Raw genomic sequence first — 22,587 nt, 5'->3', positions numbered from 1 at the left:
TAGTTCTTGATTTTTTTTTAAATAGACTTTTGGAGCTGTTCGTGGTTGAGGTATAGATGACTGGAGGAGATCTGATCAGGGTTCCCTGCTGCTCAACACAGCAATAATGAAACGGTTTGAGAACATGCTTTCAAACAGCAAACCAAAATGAATATTTTAGTAGATTTGACCCCTAACCTCTCTAACCACTGTCACATTAGTAACCAACAAAGGAAATCATGCTAACTATATACCCAAAATGGTAAATCATAAGTCAGAGCTTGAATTCCTGCTCAAAGCTGTGTAGTGCTCTAACCAGACCAGAGGCTGTGTACTGTGTCCAGTTTTGCCTACAGAAGCAAGGGAAACATTCAAGCCTGCCAGACAGTTCAGAGAAGAATCACAAATATGATGATGACATCACACCTGAGTTCTAGAGAAACTTGGGACTTTGGGACTTTCTCACCTTGAAAGGAGATACCTGAATATTGACTTTGAGATGTGCACCAAAACAATATGGAATGTTTAGGGGCAGATATGACTTCAAACTAAATTTCAAGAAAAGAATAAGCAGGGATACTGATTCAAATCAATATAAGTTAAGGATAGGACTGAAACCTGACAGTTTTGCCCGTGTAATGATGAATAAGTGGAATGGACTAAGAGGTAGAGTAATGAAGGTCAAACCCTGGTATGACTTGAGAAATAATTGGGTGTTGTGATAGTGGAATTCTAAGCTTCTTTCTTGAATGATGAGCTTAGTGACTTGCTTCCTCCATATTTATCTTGCGGACTAACATGAGTTTACTGTAATGGCTTATATAAAACAGGGAAAGACCGTCTGGTGCAAATATCAATGAAGGGAAGGGTTCTCATTCTAGGATAACAGCAATGTGCTTTTTTTATTTGGAGGCCGAATGAATATTGCTAAAATTTACCCAGTAAACAGTACTGATGAAACATACTGAATAATGCATCAATAGTTTAAGTCATTCAATGTTTAATCTCATATTTGGAATGTTCCAAATATTTTGTGAATACTAATTACCTTTTTTTAAAACTTGTGTGGTATTACACATTTGTAGTATTTACTTTCTTTTTCCTGTGTTCTTTTAATGTTATAAAAATTTCTTCCACTCTGTCTGGATTGTGGTTTGTACTTCATTAACTTAGATTGTGAAATACATGTGTTGCAATAATGTTAGCAAGGCGGAATGGGGGAGGTTATCCATTATTCCTCATTATTCATTTCATATAACATATTTTAAAATAATTTTCTGTTGTGCTATAGAAGCTTGATTTTAGGGTACAGTAGTCTAATGGTCATGATACTGGACAAGCAACTAAAAGTTCAAATCCCACCACGGCAAATTGTGAAACTGGATTCCAAAATCCTTAAGATGTGAGGTGGCACCAGAAAATGACCATGAAACCTCTTGGATTGTCATGTCCTTTGGGGAAAGGAACCTTCCTCTCTTACCTAGTCTGACCCATAGGTGACTCCAATCCTACATTACATGGGCGACTGTTAATGCTCTGTGAGCAATTAGGAATGACCAATAAATAAGGTCCTGTCAGCATGTCCCAAGAATAAATTTATTTTTTTTTTCCAAAAAAAACTTGATTTAGGATCAGTTCAAAAATAGACCAGATGTAATAAATGCATACAATAGAAAGCTGATGCTTTTTCACATGAAATCCCATGACATGAGAATATCCATTTCACTTTGGACAGGGTCCTATAGAAGTGACCTTAAATGCACTCGGTTGTTTTATAAAATGTATTGGTGCTAAAGCTTTTATTGTGCTTTTCCCTAGAGTTAACATGTGTATTGCTGTGTTCATGTTTGCTACAGATGGCTTTTTTTTGTCTCCCGTATTATAGGAATCCAATTTCAGTACTAAAGGTGATTTGTACTGTTCTGGACCTGGAGAGGAAAGGCACTAAAGATGAAATAGTATCAAAAATTTTGAACTTCCTGATGAAACCCAAGGCATCTGGCAAGGTAGAGATTTTGAAACCTGTTGCTATTTATTGTATATACTTGTATAAAAGTAGACTCTATGACTTTTGGCCCAAAGAATTACATTTTCATGTAGCTCATGTAAAAGTCCACCGTAGTTTTTCTGAGATTTAACTGCATTGTAATTATTAACTCCTTAGAGGGATTACTACAGTCCTTTAATTTAAAGGCACATGTGGGAGCCTTTAGATTTTCCTTTCCAATTCACGCTCCCATCTCCCAGCAGATCGACGAGGCTAATCGTACCACATCATTTATCACAATTCCTCCGAGAAAGAATAACAAGTATAAAACTTGCAGCATTTGCTGATCAGACTAATAATTGTGCAAAGCAAGAGTTTAATGTCTCCAAGAAAATAATTTAGAGACTAGAGAAAGATATCCAATAAACCGTAGAGAAAATGCTGAAGAAGAAATGTAGCAGAGGAAGACTGGGCAAGTGGCCTCATCTGAAGAAAAAAAGGGGTAGACTAGGTTAATGAGCATTGACAAAATCGCAAGTCACCTATAGCGCCACCTGACTGCCCTCAGAAGCGAGGAAAGATGATATTCCAGAATTCAAGGCCAGTGCCGGGTGATGCACACGATTCATGAAAAGGCAGGATTGGGTACTCTGTCGGAAAACAAAAATTTCACAGCATCTGTACCTCAGTTAACGATAAAATCATCAAATTCCCCCGTTGTGTCAACCAATATAGAGGAGAAGAATAATGCATATTGATTGGCCTAGTTTGACATACCAGCAAACAAGATTGTCTCCAAGATTGGGTGGGGAAAAGAAATCCTTGTAAAGACAACTGGCCACAAGAAGGTGAGGTTCACAGTGGTTCTCTTGTATGGAGAATGGTAACAAATTAAGCCAGTGGTGATATTTGAGACCAAAACTCTCACCAAAGAGAAATTTTAAAAAGGCGTTGTCATCCATATTCATGAAGGCAGTGGCACGAAATCGATCAGAAGTGAGGAATTTGAGACCAGGAGGACTATACAAAGAAAAAATGTTCAGATCCCACCTTGTCAACGATGTAGTCTGTGATGAGGCTAACCAACACTGACTTGGCAGGTATTCCTGGCCGTCTTATGAGTGTTGTTCAGCTCTTAGGATGTGTTTATAAATAAATCTCTTGAGGGTAGCATCCATAAGATGTAGAACAATTGGATTTTGGAAAGCAAAAAGAATTCACTAAGGACGCATATATGCGAACACCCTCACTGGTGACATTTTGTCAATGGATCATAAACATGTGGAATCAAGTCGAGCCAATACTGCGACACTGTCAAAAAATAATTTCCAAAATGTGGAATATCGAATGCGTTTGACAGTACCAGGGACAATTATTTATGGAATGATGCCAAAGTTGCTGGTACTACAGAAGACCATGAAGATCCATGTGATGACATACAATCAGGCTATTGGGATGAATTTTTCAGAGATTCAGATGGTGTTTAGTGATTTTGATGGATTTCAACGTGAATGGTTGTAGTTAATTTGTGATGGTGTATATATTTATGTTGTGTGGGTGAAAATTTTTATAATTTGTACAGGGAGTCCTTCATAGCTGTGGTTGCATTCCTGAAAATCGCAACTTTTAAGTGAAATGACTCTTAAGTGAACCATAGGGGCGAATCATATGGGTTCCCATAGGAATCAATGTTAAAGCCAGAGTTGAGTTCCTTTGGCTATTTCTTGCCCAGAAAAAAAATTAGTTGAAATACTGTACCATATGTGTACAGTGCTCTGCATTCCTTGCTGAAAGAACTTACAAAATAAATAGATCACTAAACATAAAGTTAATACAATACAATATTTTAAAAAGCACATTCACCTACAGTACTTTTAAATAGACCAGACTCCCATCAAGTGGCAGAAGTTGATCGGTGCAGGTAGCAGCTGAAAGCCCCAGGACTATCTGCACTGACCTACTTCTGCCATTAGATGGAGCCCAGGACTTCAGCGAGAGTTCAAAACAGGAGCCAGGAGAGCAACAACTGAAAAATAAACTCCAGGTACTAAGGTAAGAACGGAGAGCTGGGCTGGTGAGATGAGGGCAGGAGAGAGGAGAAGAGGGACTGAGGGCAGAAGCAATCTGGGAAAAGTCATATGAGTAGGCAGGCCACAGAAGGGGAGGTTTATGACAAACAACGTTAATTGAAACTGGCAATGTTAAATGGGTATATTGACATATTAATGATGTTGAAGTGAAACAACAAGTGAGTCAATATTATTTATAATATTATAGCAATGTGAATTTTTTAGTGTTGGTTTTTACTTTAGTCTATTGTAATGGTCTTTTTTGGGCCTAAATGAAGCACACATGTCAATCCCTGAAAAAAGTTAGCCTTATCAAGTCAACCCCATGACTTTTGGCCAAAAAAGATTGGTCTCAAAAATTTGGCTTTTAAAAGTATATATGGGCCAGAATTTTTCCGTCAGCAAGTTGGGGGCGAGGCTCGCTCGCTGATGCGGGATGACGTCGGGAGGAACCCTCCCGCCCCATTTTAGTATTTAGGAAGGCGGGCGGACAGTGAAATCAGCTGTCCACCCGCCGACCTGTCAATGGCCATTTGAGGCCATTGACAGGATAATTAACCCAATAAAGGCCCTGCCTGTCCAACCTTAAGGCTGGCGGGCAGGCCAAGAGCCCCAGCGGGCAATAGAAAAAACATGAAACCTCATCCACTGGTGGGATGAGGTTTCATGTCCATTTTTAAAATCTTTAATAAACTGCCATATTTATTAACGTCCCATCTCGTGCGACATTGTCACAAGTGGGACCTGTTAATTTTTTTAACTTTTCTATTTTTGAGTTTTTTAAAATTGTCATCAATCTCCCTGAGACAGCACTTAGTCTCAGTGAGCGGAGCAGCACTGCGCGCGAAAGAGCGCGTTTTAACAGTTGGGGAATCCCTCCCCTGTCCCCACATAGCGCTTCCCGTCAGGCAGCCCGCTGGGCGGGCCTTAATTAGTCAGCCCACTCAAAATGGTGGCAAGGCCCGTTTCAGTGGCGGAGCTCGGCTGCCAGCCCGCTGCAGAGTCGGTGGGGTCCACCTGCCCATCGAGAGCTAAATTCTGCCCATGGTATATATCAAGCAACCATGACGTTACTGCTTTATTTGTGATTTTTATTAAATTCTACTTATTTTTGCATTTGTCTCTTGCTGTTAGCTTTACCCTACTTGTTAGGTGCTAGTGCTGCGGAGAAAGTGTGCCACCTGGTACACTGTCATCGGCTGATTACAATAAGTATATGCCTCAATAACGGCAGCTTTAACAGATATCCAGGTGCTTAACTGTCTGAGAGCAACCAAATGTTTTCAGGAGCAAATGCTCTTCTTCATAGTTGGTATTTAATAGCCCTTCAGGTGAAATGTTAGCCAAGGTCCTGTCTGCCTATATCTTATGTTAAGATCAGAGAGCGCTTCCCGCTGAACATTTCTTTCTAAATCTCCATTTCTTCCCCAGTCTATACGACAACAAACTGATTAGACTGTGAATCTCTTTTTTTTTTTGTTTTCATAGAATCTCTTGGGTTAGACTTTCCACTTTGGCCACAATTTCCCCAATCCAAAGTGTACTTGAAATGACGCTGGTTAGCCTCTGTTTCATATTTCTGCTAAAACTCATTTGCATCATCAGATGTAAAATCTTTGTGAACCAGCTCATTTGGGCAGTTGAATAGAAGGCAATTATTTTGCATTTTAAAATTATTCTTTTGATATATTGAATGGTGGTCACCTTGACCCCCTTCTGTTTTTCATCTACATGGTCCCTAAAAATGAAACTACCAACTCCTAACCTTGCTATTTATATACGGCGTTATGCAACATTTATCAATAGTTGTCTGGTATGTGTTATGTGATGTTTGTAATGTTCATGTTGTGCCATTATTGCAGTTAATTTAGATGTAAACAATACATAGCTTGTCAATGCAACAGGCAAAGCACTTGTTCCCTTCTCGGTATGGTGCTTCAATAAATCTCTTTATAAATTAATATTGTGTTTAAACGTATTTTGCAGTCATTACCAAAGCCGAAAAAGAAACGTCAAAAGGGTGGAAAGAAAGAACACAGCAGCTCTGGGTCCAAGAAGAAATCCAAGTCTGCAACCGTAGAAGAAATTCTCACAGATGAATCCAGTAGTGAAGAAGAAAAGAAAGAAAAGGAAAAATCTTCAGATGAAAGTGATGTGGAAGAAGAAGTGGAGGTTTGTGTCAGTCATGTCCTGGCCATTTAATGAATATTATTTGATACAGAGGAATTAACTAGACTCTTCAAAATACCTGTATAGCAAATGGGTCAATAATAATTATCTAACCCAATCTTTAAACTAAGATCTACTTACTTTGAAAGTGATGAATTCTGTCTTAAGAACATAGAGAGTGCTCGAGGGGACTTGAACCCAATGGTCCCAACCCTTCCTCCACCCAGCAAAGATTAATATAATTTTAGCTTTCTTTTCACCATACCCCTCTTACTAGAAAAATGTTATTCAAGCTCATTTATGTGTCTCTGATTAAGCTATTCCAATTTCTTAATTCCGTTACTCTATTCCTTCTATCATTTCTAGCTTCTCTCCCTGATATTTGAACTGTTCATCATTTGCTTACATTAGTTTTTTGTCAATTTCCAATTGTAATTTTGAAAACCTTTACAGGACCTCAATTTCTTTTGTTCTGAAGTTTCCTTCGTCTTGTGCACCACTACAAAGGCCTCACTTAAAACTAGTCTTTTTTCTAGCTACTGTGTTCATTACAATATTGTTGCTACCAGTCACTTTTGTACCAATTCAGTCCACTTGAAATAAGTATTAATTTCCTTTAGCGTCCAAGTCTAACTGGAAATTTTTGATTGGCATTAGTGGAATGTATATTGGATTTATCCACCTGGAGCTTTTTGGTGAGTTTGGGTGTAGGGATACGGAGAGACAAACCAGCTGCTTTACTGCCAGCTGCTTTTGTTGACAGAATGGGAAAAACCAGTGAGCTGAGGTGGTTGATTTGAGAGAAAAATGACCAGTATGATTTGGAGGCATTATCTATACTTTTCATTATGCAGGACTATTGAGTTTCCACTAAAAACTCCTGCGTCTCTGTTCCACTATTCCATTGAATATATGACAATTGGCTTCTTCATTTTTATACTTGGGTATATCCAAATTATTTTTGCACTCATCTATATAATAATGTCTGCCACCTACCGATTAGCCTTGAAGGTCTAGATTCTTCTGAATCTAGGTACATTGTTTCTCATAATAATTGTGTGTAGATACTCGTGTCTATGTATACATGCACGGATAGAGAGGAGACAAATGATCTGGCTTTCACTTACAGTTCAGGTGACTTGTCATACAATACTAATGACTGGAAAAACTCTAAAAACAGTATTGCACAAACCTTTGAGCCATGACATACTGATCTGTTTCCTTTTTCTCTTAATAAAAGTACCAGATATTGGAAGAAAATCTGGATTATCTTGAAATTTCCTTTCTGTGGTGATAAGTTAGCCTATTGATCACTAAATGTTGGTCCTTTAAGGTTTTCCGTTATGGAGAAAAGGGCATAAAAGATAAATCATGATTTGAATGGTTTAGAGAAATTGTTTCAATAGAGTTTTTTTTTGAGGATAAAAATATTTACAAATCCCGCAGCAAAGTGTTATGTTGTATTTAATTAGGAAATAGTACATTAATAGGTGGGGTCAGAGTAATGGAGAAAGTAATAAATCAGGGTTATTGTGCATGTGTGTGAATGCATGGAGATTGGTGAGTTATAAGTGCAAATTGCCATGTGGCAATATGATGTGGCTATAACAGAGACCTGGCTGAAAGAAGGGCAGGACTTTGTATTAAATATGCCTGGATACAAGGTGTTCAGGTAAGATGGGAAAGGAAGAAGGGGGAAGGGTGGTAGTATTGATTAAGAAGAGTATTGCTGTGCTGGAGAAAGTGCTGAGTAGGGACCAAAAAGGGGATTTGCACATGGAGGCAGGAAGCATAGCTGAGGTATTAAATTAATACTTAATTTCAGTCTTTGCCAAGGAATAAGACGCTAACTAGGCCATGGTGAAAGATAAGCTAATTCGGACACAAGAAGAGTGTAAAATTAAGGTGGTATTGGATAGGCTGTCTTTACTTACAGACCTGGTGTTTTGTCAACTTTGAGATGCATCCAAGGATACTGAAGGAATTGAGAGTGGAAATTGCAGAGGCACAGGCCATAATTTTTCAGTCTTCCTTGAATTTGGGGGTGATGCCAGAGGACTGGAGAATTGCTAAAGTTACACCCTTTTGCGAAAATGGATGTAAAAGACAAGCTCAGCAACTACAGGCCAGTCAGTTTAACTTCAGTGGTGGGGAAACCTCTAGAAACAATAATTAGGGACAAAAATAATAGTTACATGGACAAATGCAGGTTAATTAAAGAGAGCAAGCATGGATTTATTAAGGGAAAATCATGTTTAACTAACTTGAAGTTTTCTGAAGCTGTAACAGAGGGTTAATGAAGGCAATGTTGTTGGTGTGTACATGGACTTCCAAAAGGCATTTGATATAGTGCCATACAATAGGCCTGTGAACAAAGTTATAGCTCATGGAATAAAAGGGACAGTAGCAACATGGATACAAAATTGGCTGAGTGACAGGAAACAGAGTAGTGGTTAATGGAACTTTCTTCGGACTGGAAGAAGGTTTGTAGTGGAGTTCCCCAGGGATCAGTGTTGCTTTTCCTGATATATATTAATGGCCTAGGCCTTGGTGTACAGGGCACAATTTCAAAATTTGCGGATGATATGAAACTTGGAAGCATCGTAAACTGTGAAGAGGATAATGGAGAACTTCAAAAGGACATAGTGGAATGGGCATACAGGTAGGTGGCAGATGAAGTTCAATGTGGAGAAATGTGAAGTGATTCATTTTGGTGGAAGAACATGGAGAGACAGTATAAAATAAAGAGTACTACTACAAAGTGGTTGCAGGAGCAGAGGGACCTGGGTGTATATGTGCCTAAGGCATTGAAGGTGGCAGGACAGGTCAGGAGCCCGGTTAATAAAGCATACTGTATCCTAGGCTTTATAAAAAGGGGCATAAAGTGCAAGAGCAAGGAGGTTATGTTGAACTCGACTAAACTTAAGACACTTGTCTGGCCTCAGTTGGAGTATTATGTCCAGGTCTGGGTACCACACTTTAGGAAGGATGTAAAGGCATTGGAGAAAGTGCAGAAAAGATTCATGAGAATGGTTCCAGGGATGAGGAGTTTCAGTTTTGAAGATAAATTGGAGAAGTTAACTGTTTTTCTTGAAGAGAAGGCTGAGAGAAAATCTAATTGAGGTATTCAAAATCATGAGGGGTCTGGACAGAATAGATAGGGAGAAACTGTTCCCACTTGTGAAAGGATTGAGAATAAGAGGGCACAGCTTTAGAGTAATTGGCAAAAGTGACACAAGGGGGAATTTTTTTTTACAACGCAAGTGGTTAAGGTCTGCTTGAGGCAGGTTCAGTCGAGGAATTCAAAAAAGAATTAGATTGTTCCTTTCACAAAACAATGTGCAGGAGTACAGGGAGAAAGCAGGAGAATGACACTAAGTGAAATGCTCATTTGGAGAGCCGAAGCAGAAACGATGGGGTGAATGATGGCCTACTGCACTCTAACAATTCTATGATTGTACTAGCACTGCATGCCACAGATGAAGACCACAGTAAACAGTATAGGAAAGGTAAATCCAGAATTAGTTGCATGATGATAAGAGGTCACTTGTTCAAACTGCAAAATGAAGTTTGAGTGATATCAGAACATTGTGTCTTTTTTAGTATAGCTATCAACATGGAGATGTGCTTTGTTTTGGTAGCAAGTGACACAATAGATTTTTGGACAGGCTAGTGGAGACACAACCCTAAAATCCTAGAAATTGTTGGATGAAATGATTAGGAACAAACTGACTTTCCTCATCAGCATCTTTCTGTGATCATCTGATCTTGCCAGTTTTCTCTTTCTTTCATGCCACAAATTAGCTGGAGCAACCAACAGCTGGGCTTAGTTCATAAGTCATGGTGTAGAGAATCCAGATCAGATGGTGACTGGGCTGTAATGCAGTCTGTGTAATCTGCCTTGACTGTATGCTGGCCATGTCAGGATAGTATTCCTGCTACTTATATTTTTAACTGGTGAAACGTTATTTTCACGCAATGGTAGCTAAAGGACGTGTTCCTTTTGAATTGGTCAAGACTTATCAAATTTTGTATTAATTCAGTCAGACCACACTTTTTAATTAAGTAAAAATATCCACAGTTCTGTTTAGTTTTATTAAAAAGCTTTGTGCAATAGTTCTAAAGTACAAAACACACAGCAGAACAACAAATCACTGGTGCCAGATATTTAAGAAAACTTTGAGAATCAGTTCAGTCTTTTTTTTCAGCCACAGAAGAAAGTGTCTAAAAAAGAGAAATCCACACAAAAAGTTGTGCCCAAAGGCAAGAAGGGACAAATTACTAAAGCAACAAACGTGAAAAAAGCTGACAGCAGCACTGCAAAGAAAACTGCAGCTCCTGCCAAGAAGGGTAAGAACAAAAGTAATTATCTGGTAGTAAGGTTAACAAACAACACATTAATAACCAAATAATGTATTTTTGGGATTTTGATCGAGAGCGAAATCTGGTTCCGGGAATAAAATCTCCTTTGTTGTTTAAGGCATGTCCTCCAAATAACACTAGGTTACTGAGGAAACCAAGACAACAATCACCACTAGCTGATCCACCCCCCTGTTTCTTTCTCGCAACCTTGCCCCTCTGCCCGTCCCTTTCTCGCTTCCCCCATGCCTCATCATCTTTCTTGCTCCCCCCGCTACATGAGGAGAGAGAGAATATTCCCATGTTTTCCCTAAAACTGAAGGTCTGAATACACACACTAAACTCACTAACAGACTTTATTTTTTTTGTAGAAAGGTGTGTTTTTTCATTAACTGAAAGATGTTGATTTCCGCAGAGCAGAACATTTCCTATTGTTTGCATTCAGTTTTGGCACCGGGTTTCTTTTAGATTAGATATAGGATAAAACTTGTATGTGGCCCCACTCTTTGCCCCCTGACCTCAGGAATGTCTTCCGCTGCATCAATGAATTTCCAAATTTCCTTATGCTATATCGTTGGGGCTTAAATGCAGCTGCTGATTTGGTATGAGCATTGCTGAATTGAAACTACCCTGTATGCTTGCAGCTGATGGGGAGAAATTTTGCTCTCCCCTATACGCTGGGCTGAAATTTGAACCCAGATCTCGTAAATAAAAGGACGGTATTCTAATTTGCTGCACCACCCAGTTCCCGTTTAATGTAATTTTGTTCCCTAGACCTGGGAAGTGGCGTTAAAAAGGTGGCTTCGATTGGGAGGCTAGCTGAGAGTAAGTAAATCTTTTTAAATATCATTCTACATGCAGGCTAAAATGATCTGGAGGGAAAAAGGTATTTTTTATAAAAGTTAGTGTAGGAATAGGATACTATAAAGCATTTTCATTGAGTTTTCCTATTTAGAGAAAAATGGTAGAGAATTGGTGTGTCATTTAATGTACAATAAATACGCTGTAAGCAATTATATTGTTTCCAGAAACTATTCCATAAATAGAGAATAAATGGCACTGAGAAAACAAAACTTCTCTTATCTCAGCAGTACCCTTTAAAATTAACAGCCATCTGAATAGTTCATTATGGTAGAAACTGATTGTAGTGTAAAGTTTCTTCATGCATTCCAGTGATGAGGATAGTCATTGCTAGCGTGAATGCAACTTTCCGGTAAGATTCCCTGTCAATAGTCAAAAGTTAGACTTTTACGTTGACACCGGGTAACCTGTCATTTACAAATTTGTCACTTGAGTTATCTGGTCAACCCACTCATGGGAAACAAGAGCTCTTGTAAGTTGATTTAATCTGGTCTATCTCCCTTTCATAGCATTTAATGATTGTGATTGTTGCAACCAGGTGACTAGTATTCTCTTTTATAGCCTGATTTAAGAAATTGTCAATGTTGTACTGCTCAGGATCACCCTCTCCAGTCTATCAAATCAATCACAGATAAAGTCATCTCTGATCACTTCCATGTATCACTCTCCACTCACATTCCACTTCCACACCCCAACCCTAGCTCCTTCTGTGAGGTGATAGTGACTGCCCTGGACATCAAGGCAGCATTTGTCTGAGTGTGGCATTAAGGAGCCCTATCAAAACTCAAGTCAAAGGGAATTGGGCAGAAAATTTCCACTGTTTGGTTTCTTACTTAGTACCAAGGAAGATGATTGTAGCTTTTGAAGGCCAATCATCTCAGTCCCAGGGCATTGTTGCAGGAGCTCCTCAGGGCAGTGTCCTAGACACAACCGTCCGTAAAGTGAGAAGCAGGGATGTTTGCTGCTGATTGCACTGTGCTCAGTACCATTCTTGACTCCTCGGGTACTGAAGCAGCCCGTGTCCATTTGCACCAATATTCAGGTTTGGGCTGATAAGTGGCAAGTAATATTTGCATCACAAGCGCAGCCAAAGGCCATCTTCAAGAAGAGAATGTAATCATCTCCCTTGATGTTCAACTTAACTGGATGAGCCATATAAATAAATATTGTAGCTACAAGAGCAGGTCAGATGCTGGGAATTCTGCAGCAAGTAATTCATCTCCTGAATCCCCAAAGCATGTCCACCATCTACACAGCACAAGTCAGGAATGTGATGGAATGCAGTCTGCTTGTCTGGATGAATGCAGCTTTAACAACACAAAAGGTCAGCATCATCCAGGACAAAGCAACTATTTGATTTGCACCCATCCGCTATCTTAAGCATTTGTTTCCTTTGCCACTGATGCACAGTGGTATCAGTGTGTGCTATAAACAAGCTGTACTGCGTCAACTCGCCAAGTCTCCTAACAGTAGTATGGGTTTGTTTACACCAAATGGACTACAGTGGCTCAAGAAGCTGGCAGACCATCATCACTTCGTGCAATTGGGGATGGACAATAAATGCTGGCTTTGGCAGTGACGCTCGCATACTATCCCTAATTCAGTTAAAACTGCACTTTCAAAATCCCATTTCATCTGGCCTTTGGCTCTCCATTTGGCATAATATTTCTGCAGCTGCTGATTTACACAACTGTACCCTCACCTCCACCTTTGCCCTAGTATCCTGTGAAACCATTACTCTGGCCCATTCCCCTGGTATACCCCCATCTACACTCTCATAAGTCCATGGATCATAGACTAAAAGAATATGGTGGACAACTGTTTTAGCTATTCACTGCCAAATCTGGCTGAATTACATAAAGCGTTATTGGGTCCAGCTTTCATCCATTAGAAATGTTCATTATTCCAGGATCACTCTGGAATGCAAAGATAACTCCTGGCTTCTTTTCTCTACCGCCAGCTGTCACCTTAAACCCCTTTCCCTATCACCACCTCATTCACTTCTGACAAGTGCAAGGAGTTCATGGGCTTCTTCATCACTCAGATCATCCGATCAGCTACCTTTGCCACCTCCCTGCCTTCTGCTAGTTTACAGAGCAAACCTTTCTCTAGGGATCCTTTCTGCCCTAGCCCTGAGCTCTCATCTTTCTCTAGTTTCTATCCCATGTTTTCTCTGAGCTATGTTTTCCGTGAGACCCATGTCCTGCTCTCTCAGCCCTGTTCCCACTAAATTGCTGATCACCCATCTTCCCTTCATGGCCCCCTTGTTAGCCGATGACGTTAACTGTTCTCTCTTTTCAGGTGGTGTCCCGCTCTCCTTTAAATCTGCTGTTGTCACCTCCTGTCCTGAACAAACCAACCCTTGACCCTACCATCATTGCAAAGTATCGCCCCATCTCCAACCTCCATTTTTGTTTCCATAGTCTACAAACATGTTGTTCTCTCCAGCTGTAAACTCTACTGAAAATGAAGCATGTGGTGGCTACTTTGTAGGGAAATAGAAATCTTACCATTTTAAAACTTGAATAAATCAAATTTATATGAACCGTTACAATGCTGCAAATTGCCAATGGTATGGTGTTGAGCAAATGCTAATTTCATGGAAAAATTATTCTCATTACCAGTTGATGAGCAATGTTTTTCAGATGTCTTGCACTCTGGTATTTGTTGAAATTGAACACCGGCTCTGTGCATTCTGTATTTTAAATTGAACTACAATGGTGTTACAACGTGTTAACTATTAGTGACAGATCTTTCTCCTGTTACTATAGGCTGGAAAAGAACACCTTGGAGCCTGTATAGCTCCTAACTGCAATGTGCCAAGAAACAGGACAAGAGGGTCATTGCTGAATTGACCTGATTGTGTAGGCAGCCACTGAAAAAACAATGACGTTGCAAATTTCATTTTGCAACTCCGTTAATGGGGAGGATGAAGAGTTTATGCATCTCAGCTTATGAATGTTACAGAGGATATTAGAATTGAGGCAGGAAATTAATACAGAAAAGATAAAACTACTGCAATTATTGTAATTGAGACTCCCTCTTTGTGCCCCTCCTCTCGAATGTTCCTTTTTATAAATTGCCTAATTTTAGTATACGTGATGATTTTAACTTTTTTTTACACCCAGAAAGGTTTGTACTTTAGTAATTAATACAAGGATTGGCTGAGCCTACACTTTAAAAGTACAACCTGTTTGCAAGTTGATTAGCAATGAACTCTTATACCTTTGTTTTTCCAACCCAACCCACCATTGTGACCTTCCCAGAAAGCTAACTCTAACTTGATACCAGGCTACTGTAGGATTTTTGAATCGGATTTTGAACAATTTAACAAAAACATTGCTCTAAAATTGTATGATTAATTGCATTGAGTTCTGTTTAGTTTGAAATATTGTACTGCATCATTGTTTCCCAGAAAGTGAATCTGAAGATAGTTCGGATGATGAACCTCTGATTAAGAAACTTAAAAAACCACCTACAGATGAAGAATTGAAGGGAACAGTCATGAAATTGTTAGTTGATGCGAACTTGGAAGAAGTCACAATGAAACAAATCTGCAAAAAGGTGAATTATTAATGGCTTACTGCATATGTTTTAAACTTGACTGGAACCTGAGGCAATGGTTCTTTGTATTATCATAGAAAATTAGCTCAGTGCTGAAGAGAAAAAAGCTTGGGCTTTTAGTCAATCTAAATGATCTCAATATTTGAAAGTCTAAAACGTGCAAAGGGGCCCCCTCTAGTAGATAATTTTCAGACTTGATAATGCCTAAACTGTGAAACTGACAGCAACTTCTAGGTGTATGCGCGCACATAGTTAAACATGAAAATCCAGAAGTTGCTGTCGGTGATTCCCCACTGCTACACAGGATGTGCTATTCAAGCCCTTGCAGATGGAAATCTTGGGGAATTGACATGAGTTTCCATTTGCACTATTAGCCTTACTATAAACACCCTTAAAAATTGCACCTTGTTGAATGAGGTGCAGATAAGTTTGTTTGCTATTTTGACTTAACTCTGTTTCTCACTCCACTGAATTAACATTTTTGAGTCAGCACGACTCCTCTTCTGAGCTAAAGAGAAGTGAAAATGTGGAATTTATACTGTTTGGAGGCAGGGGTGGTGGAGCAGGTAAAGCAGGATAGAAGGTCAGCGATAGGTAGGGGCTAAGGAGAGATTGACAGAGATGTCATGGACACAAGACAAAGGGAGTGTTAACAATAGTGGTGAAGACTAAAGAAGGTGCTGATAGTGACATAAAGGTAAGAGAGCAGAATGTGTTAGCAGAACAAGGATCAGCATTCTGAAAGAACAACATAGAACAAGTCACAGGTGGCCCTTTTGGGGTGGTGGGGAGGGTGGCAGTTGGGAAAAGGATTAAAAAAGGGATAAAACAATGAATGAAAATAAGTAAATAAAATATAAAAATACATCTTTAAAAAAGGGGTGAAGATAGAGGAGAGACTTCATGGTCTGAAATTGTTGAACTCAATGTTAAGTCCGGAAGGCTGTAGAGTGCCTCCAGTTTGCGTTTTGCTTCACTGGAACATTGCAGCAGGCCAAGGACAGACATGTGCCCGTGACATCTTTGTCAATCTCTCCTTAGCCCCCACCTATCGCTGATCTATCCTGCTTTACCTGTTCCGCCCACAAACAGTATAAATTCCATCGCATTTCTACTCTCTAGCTCTGAAGAAGGATCGTGCTGACTCGAACCGTTAACTCTGTTTCTCTCTCCACAGATGCTGTCAGATCTGCTGAGTTTTCCCAGAATTTTCTGGTTTTATTTCATATTTGCTTTTGTCTACCTTAATCTATTGTGTGCCAATATTTATTCCACTGTCTGTAAAATTATTAAAACATGAAAGATAATAGGTGCTTTTTACTTCTTGATTTGCTGCCTGTGAGAATTCTTATTCTTCAATGTGATTTGCTGCTTAGCTTGCTTGATAACATCACAGTTGCTGGATCCCCTTGAGTTGATGGTGGAATGAAATTGTCAGGAAAGGTAAAATCCATGGCACAAAGATCACAAGATCTTTGTGGTCAACTTGCTTCGAGATGAGCAGTGAGCACAGTCACTTTGCCACATATTGCAAAGTCCAGCCCGGTGGACATTGGTAGAGAATTGGGAGCACCCAGATCTTATCTTGCAATACATTAAATGAAAGAACCAAAACAAGTGGAATGTGAAGAATGTGTCCGCATATGTAGGTTTTAGCCACCAAGAAGTCATAAAACACAACTAATGAAAAGTTGTGCAAAGTGATGATAACTCCTGCAATAACTCCTGCAAGACTTTGCCCTGGGTATATCCTGACAGATGGCAGTAGTAGTTTGTTGTGTAGTTTTTGATAGAATGCAATACCCTGATTTTAAAGATACTTTCATGTGGGACCATATATGTGGTGGGTATTAACCAATCTGATTTTAAGAAAATGAACCTTTATATTAAGGAATGTTCACATAAATGATTGAACTCCACCCATACTGACTCTTTTTAAAATCAGTGTGCTTGACCTTAAACAAATGCAGGCAATTATTTATTGTATTGTTTGTTTCTAAATTTAACACTAAAAAATCATTCTCAAATATGGTGTATAGGAACCTACAAAGTACAGACTTCTGCAGTTGATGTGTTAAGTGCAACATGAATTCAAATTTTTCATTCATGAGCTATTTCAGAAATGCACATTTTATTCTTTAAAATGTTTTCATAGAATTATTTATTTTAAAGAACTGAATCTTCCATGCAAATGAGCCATGTTTTGTGATGGCATTTTGTGTCATCAGCATAGGTGAGTTATTGGAGCTTCTGGGTTGAGGGTTCTCTACAATCATAATGAACGTTTAGAATTTTGTGTTTATCCCCAATGACCATTATTCCAGCTACTGCTACAAATTCACTTCATTTTAAAGCATTAGTATGAATAACATTAACAATTTTACTAATGTGAACATGAAACAGTACAAAAGTGAGTAAAAACCAGCTGGGCTGAAGTGGTAGCTGAAACTGCTTTAAATCTCTGAAGGAGAGTTTATGGTATGTAATGGTTTGTTTATGGGATAGAGAACAAACTCTTAGATTGGAAAAAAAACAAGTGGTCAAACTCGAGGCTTAAAATTTTTTGGCTACTGCTAATTATAGCACGTCAATGAAATCTTCCACAAGGCCTTAATTTCATTGCTAGTAAGCTTAAGATATAAGTCAATTTCTTATTGTTTCTGTAGATTCCGTAGGATGGTGCACTCCATTAAAAGATTGTAAAGAATTCTTGTATAAACAAACTTAAACTGCTTTCTGGTGACCATCGTTCTTTGCGTTGTGCAATGGGGATATTTTACATTCCCCAAATGAGAGACTGGATTTGTTATAAGGGGAAGAAACCCTACATAAAAGTATTGTTAGTTCTTGCCTGTATACTGTTTGCTTCCTAACTCATGTTTGCAAGGATAAATCTGTATCCCAGTATATGTCCATTTTTAGAAGTAGTAGGAGAAAGCCAAAACTATGGATTGATGTGGGAGGGAGATGGTCACACAAAAGTGCAGTGAGTTCAGTGCTTAATTCATTACATTGCAAGTTTGTGTCCAAACTTCTTTGTACTTCCTAATTAATTGCCTAGCACTTTGTAGAGTAATTTGAATATGCTGCATGGCACCTTTTACCCCTCTCAAGTTATCTGCCCTTAATTTATTAAGAATTTTATCTTTGTTTTCAACACTAATATTTCTAATATACTGTTTATTAACTGTTCTTCAGCACTCAAGTGAATTTCCTTTCTTATTTAGGTTTTTGCCAGCTATCCGGATTATGACCTGTCTGACAAAAAAGATTTTGTCAAGAACACTGTGAAAGAGGTATGTGTTCAGTACTCTTAATCTTGTTTTCACTTTTTCATTTATAAATTGAATATTTGATTTATAAATTGAATATTTAATTATAGCAAGGTCCCATTTGAGAAAAGTAAAATGTTGCAGTTGAAACTAATTGGGTGGTAGAAGCAGAAGCTATGAATTGTTTTAAAAGAAAATTGAATGGACACTTGAAAGAAATAAACCTTAAGGATTCAAGCAGGGGAGTGGGACTGACTGGATTTCTGCATTGGGAGCCAGCGTGGTCTTGACAGGCCAAAAATGACTTTATGTTGCCTGATTTCAGACTGAAGGATGGGATCAGTTCTGTAATGTGATTTGGGATCAATTTCAATGTTTAAGGACATTTTACATTATCCATTTTAAATTGTGCAGAACTGCCACATCCTGTTGTGAATTGCAGGTGGACAATTAAACAACTTGCTGGAGCAGGAGGCTCCACAGATATCCCCATCCTCAATGATGGGGGTGCCCAGCACACCAATGCAAAAGATAAGGCTGAAGCATTTGCAGCAACCTTTAACCAGAAGTGCCAAGTGAACGATCTCGGCCTTCTGCAGATATCCCCAGCATTACAGATGCCAGCCTTCAGCCAATGTAGTTCCATCCATGTGATAAACAAATGGCTGAAGGCCCTGACTATTTTCTGTCAATAGTACTGAAGACTTGTGCTCCAGAACTTGATTTGTCCCCAGCCAAACTGTTCCAGTAAGGCTGCCATTGGCATCTACCCAGAAATGTGGAAAATTGCCCTACACAGAGCAGGACAAATCCAACCAATTAACACCCCATCAGTCTACTATCGCTCATCAATAAAATGATGGAAGGGGTCATCGACAGTGCTGTCAAATGGCACTTGCTTAGCGATAATTTGCTCACTGACTATCAGTTTGGGTTTCGCCAGGGTCACTCAGCTCCTGACCTCATTACAGCCTTGGCTCAAACATGGACAAAAGAAGTAAGATGAGAGTGCCTGTCCTTGACATCGGGGTAGCATTTGACTGTGTGGCATCAAGGACCCCCAGCAAAACTGGAGCCAGTGGGAATCGGGGGTGGGGGGGACTCTCTGCTGGTTGGAGTCATACTTAGCACAAAGGAAAATGGTTGTGGTTTTTGGATATCGGACGTCAGCCATCTCAGTTCCAGGACATTACTGCAGGAGTTCCTCAGGGTTGTGTCCTAGGCCCAACCATCTACTTCATCAATGACTTCCCTTCCATCATAAGATCAGAAGTGGGGATGTTCACTGATGATTGCACAATGTTCACCATTTGTCACTCCTCAGATACTGAAACAGTCCATGTCCAAATGCACCAAGACCTGAACAATATCCAGGCTTGGGCTGACAAGTGGCAAGTAACATTCACGCCACACTAGTGCCAGGGAATGACCATCTCCAAGAAGAGGAAATCTAACAATCCCCCCTTGACATTCTATGGCATTACCATCACTGAATCCCCCAGTATCAACATCCTGGGGGTTACCATTGACCAGAAACGGAACTAGACAAGCTATCTAAACACTGGCTACAAGACAAGATCGGAGGTTAGGAATCCTGCGGTGAGTAACTCACCACCTGACTTCCCCCAAAGAATGTCCACCATCTACAAGGCACAAGTCAGGAGTGTGATGGAATACTCTCTACTTACCTGGATGAGTGCAGCCCCAACAGCATCAAGAAACTTGACACCATCCAGGACAAAGCAGCTCGCTTGATTGGCACCACATCCACAAACATTCACTCCCTCCACCACCGACACACAGCAGCAGTGTGTGCCATCAACAAGATGCACTGCAGGAATTCACCAAGGCTGTTTAGCACCTTCCAAACACATGACCGGTACCATCCAGAAGGACAAGGGGAGCAGACACATGGGCACACCACCACCCGGACGTTCCCCTCTAAGCCACTCACCATCCTGACTTGAAGATAATCACCATTCCTTCACTGTCACTGGGTCACAATTCTGGAACTCCCTTACAGCACTGTGGGTGTACCGACACCACATGGACTGCAGAGGTTCAAGGCAGCTCACCACCACCTTCTTGAGGACAATTAAGGATGGCCAGCAGCACCCACGTCCCATGAATGAATAAAAAAATGTTAATTGGGTGTGCTTGCATGACTACAATTTATCAGCAGTCCTTTTCAGAATTACATTAGGCAATCCAGATTTAAATACTAATATAAAATTGAGCATGAAGAATTCTAAGCATCAAACTTGTCCAATACCTGGCGAAGCATGTTTACTCTACTTATTTGTATAGTGTTTAATAGAATGCTGTTGCTCGGTTGAGGATATTCACGTATGGCACTATAGGCATTGGCCAATTTTGCACTTTGGTGCAAGTGGGAGTTCTCTGCTTGCTCAACCTGATTACAGTTGAAGAAAATGCAAGCTGAGAATTTGTATTGTTGGACTCAGTGTATTGACTGACTTTCACTAGCAGTCAGGACTGTTTATGCATAGTACCATGTCCACAGTACCTCAAGTACAACTAGCAATAATGCCCAAGCATGAAAGAAAGTGTTTTACTATAAAATTAGTTTTACACTTTATTGTAATAGCTTTTCAGGGGTTCTAGTTTTTTTTTCGCAGGCTTCATTTGTTTCCCATTTTAACTAGTTAAATTGAAGACTGCTGCTGTTTTGATCAAAGAATTTCCTCACTTCAGGTTGTTTTTAAGAATTGTATTTAAGAGATCTATGATTCTTGTGTTGGTTATTAGCATGATTTTCAGAAGCATGATCCAAATTCAGAAATAGTGTCCATCATTGGTAGAGAATAGCCATGAGAAGAATTGTCTTAAAATATACAACTGAGGTGCCTTGGAGGAATTAGAACTCAAACACCTCCATGTGAGAAAATTGAGTGATTGAAAAGGCTGAAGGAAAGCGGGACTTAATCTAGCAATGCTATATTTGAGCAGTTATATGTTGTTGTGCTTTGAAGAATAGAAAAATTACAATTAGGGAATGGTGATGTTTGGATGTGGCTGACATTTGCATTAATTTTACAGTAGTTTTCCCAGATTGAAAGTATTTTTTGAGCATACTTAATTCACTAATGGAATAAATGAATGAGTTTTTTTGATGCTGAGTGATTGTAAATATTTTATTTTTCAGTTGATTTCGTGATGAAACTGCCCTAGCTCAAAGAAACCAGCAAAGGAGTGTGTTAAGATGATACCGCTACCATGGTCCCATGGATTGAGAAATGGGATTGTTTAACACCAGCACAAATAAGAGAATGTATTCCTTTGAAAGCCAGTGGGATTTATGTAGAATCAGTCTTGTATGCCAATGTAAATTGAATATCTTTCAACCTATTGCTATAGATTTTACTTTTAAGGCTTAAGTTTTACTTTATAGTACTCTACTAGCTTTTTAAAATGTGTTTATGAAAGTGTACATTTGAATCTATTGAGCTGTGAATAAATTACCCAGTAAATTCATTACTTATAATTATGGTTGTTAGGCATGTCTCATTTCTCACCAGCTAGAGTCCAGCTAAATTAGTTGAAAAATATTTTAGCCTCATCTTTAGCTTTATGTTGCCACATATTTGCATGTGTGCTGTATCTTTCACTGTTTAGCAGTTTAATTTTTATCTTTGTGACTTTAATTTGATCTTTGTTTTGTATTTAAATGTCTTCAGAGCAAGGCCATGGTTTTAATCTTGTAAAAGGGGTAAGTTTTATTGGAGATGCAGTATGTCTACTTCTGTAGGTCAGGTTCTTATTTTATAGAACTTATTTTGAAGATTGTTTGTGGAACAATTTACCTGCCCCGGTTCCCCAAGAGAAAATAAACTTTGTACACGAGTTAAAAGAAAAGACAGTTCAAGTGTTTTATTTTTACTTGAGCATTTTTTTTATAAACAGTTGAATGATCAAAACCATCACTGGTTTACAGAAAGTAATCTTTCCAATGGAAAAAGTACAAAAACTAGAACATCCATCTTGTTTCTGCTCAGAACAGGAATTGAGTTGCATTAAGATGATTTTTTTTCTAAATGTTAATCACAGTACAGCTCCTGATGGAATTCCTTAGTGTTTACAGTCTACTCTAGTTAGTCAGTTTTGTGCTTAAATCCAGTCATCGAATTAAGCAACCACAACACAATGTGGAAATATAGTGTTGAGAAACATAAAATTTGAAACGAGCAGCTTCAGTTAAGAGCAGACTGTATAAATTGTTACTGCAGCAATTGTGCAAACTAGGATTGTGTTTAATGGAATTGTCTTAAGTTGTTAATCCAAAAATAACACATCGGCAGACCAGATT

At 39.1% G+C, this 22,587-nt stretch overlaps 1 protein-coding gene across 2 annotated transcripts in view; it reads left to right on the top strand.

Moving 5' to 3' along the window:
• dek (DEK proto-oncogene) overlaps positions 1–22,136 on the top strand; it is a 35,376-nt gene extending 13,240 nt beyond the window's left edge. The window contains exons 5-11 of one of the 2 annotated variants that reach the window (XM_041184342.1): positions 1,865–1,985; positions 6,022–6,207; positions 10,413–10,554; positions 11,338–11,388; positions 14,840–14,988; positions 18,216–18,284; positions 21,427–22,136. In XM_041184342.1, the coding sequence (XP_041040276.1) occupies positions 1,865–1,985; positions 6,022–6,207; positions 10,413–10,554; positions 11,338–11,388; positions 14,840–14,988; positions 18,216–18,284; positions 21,427–21,438 (730 nt within the window). In that variant the 3' untranslated portion in view covers positions 21,439–22,136. The remainder of the gene's footprint in view (positions 1–1,864; positions 1,986–6,021; positions 6,208–10,412; positions 10,555–11,337; positions 11,389–14,839; positions 14,989–18,215; positions 18,285–21,426) is intronic. The other variant, XM_041184343.1, reaches the window with a different exon arrangement.
• The last annotated feature ends 451 nt before the right edge of the window (positions 22,137–22,587 follow it).

The sequence above is a fragment of the Carcharodon carcharias genome, chromosome 3, assembly GCF_017639515.1.
Source record: "Carcharodon carcharias isolate sCarCar2 chromosome 3, sCarCar2.pri, whole genome shotgun sequence".
Lineage (NCBI taxonomy): Eukaryota > Metazoa > Chordata > Chondrichthyes > Lamniformes > Lamnidae > Carcharodon > Carcharodon carcharias.
The sequence above is the reverse complement of the archived record's forward strand: the minus strand, read 5'-3'. Positions and strand labels throughout refer to the sequence as shown.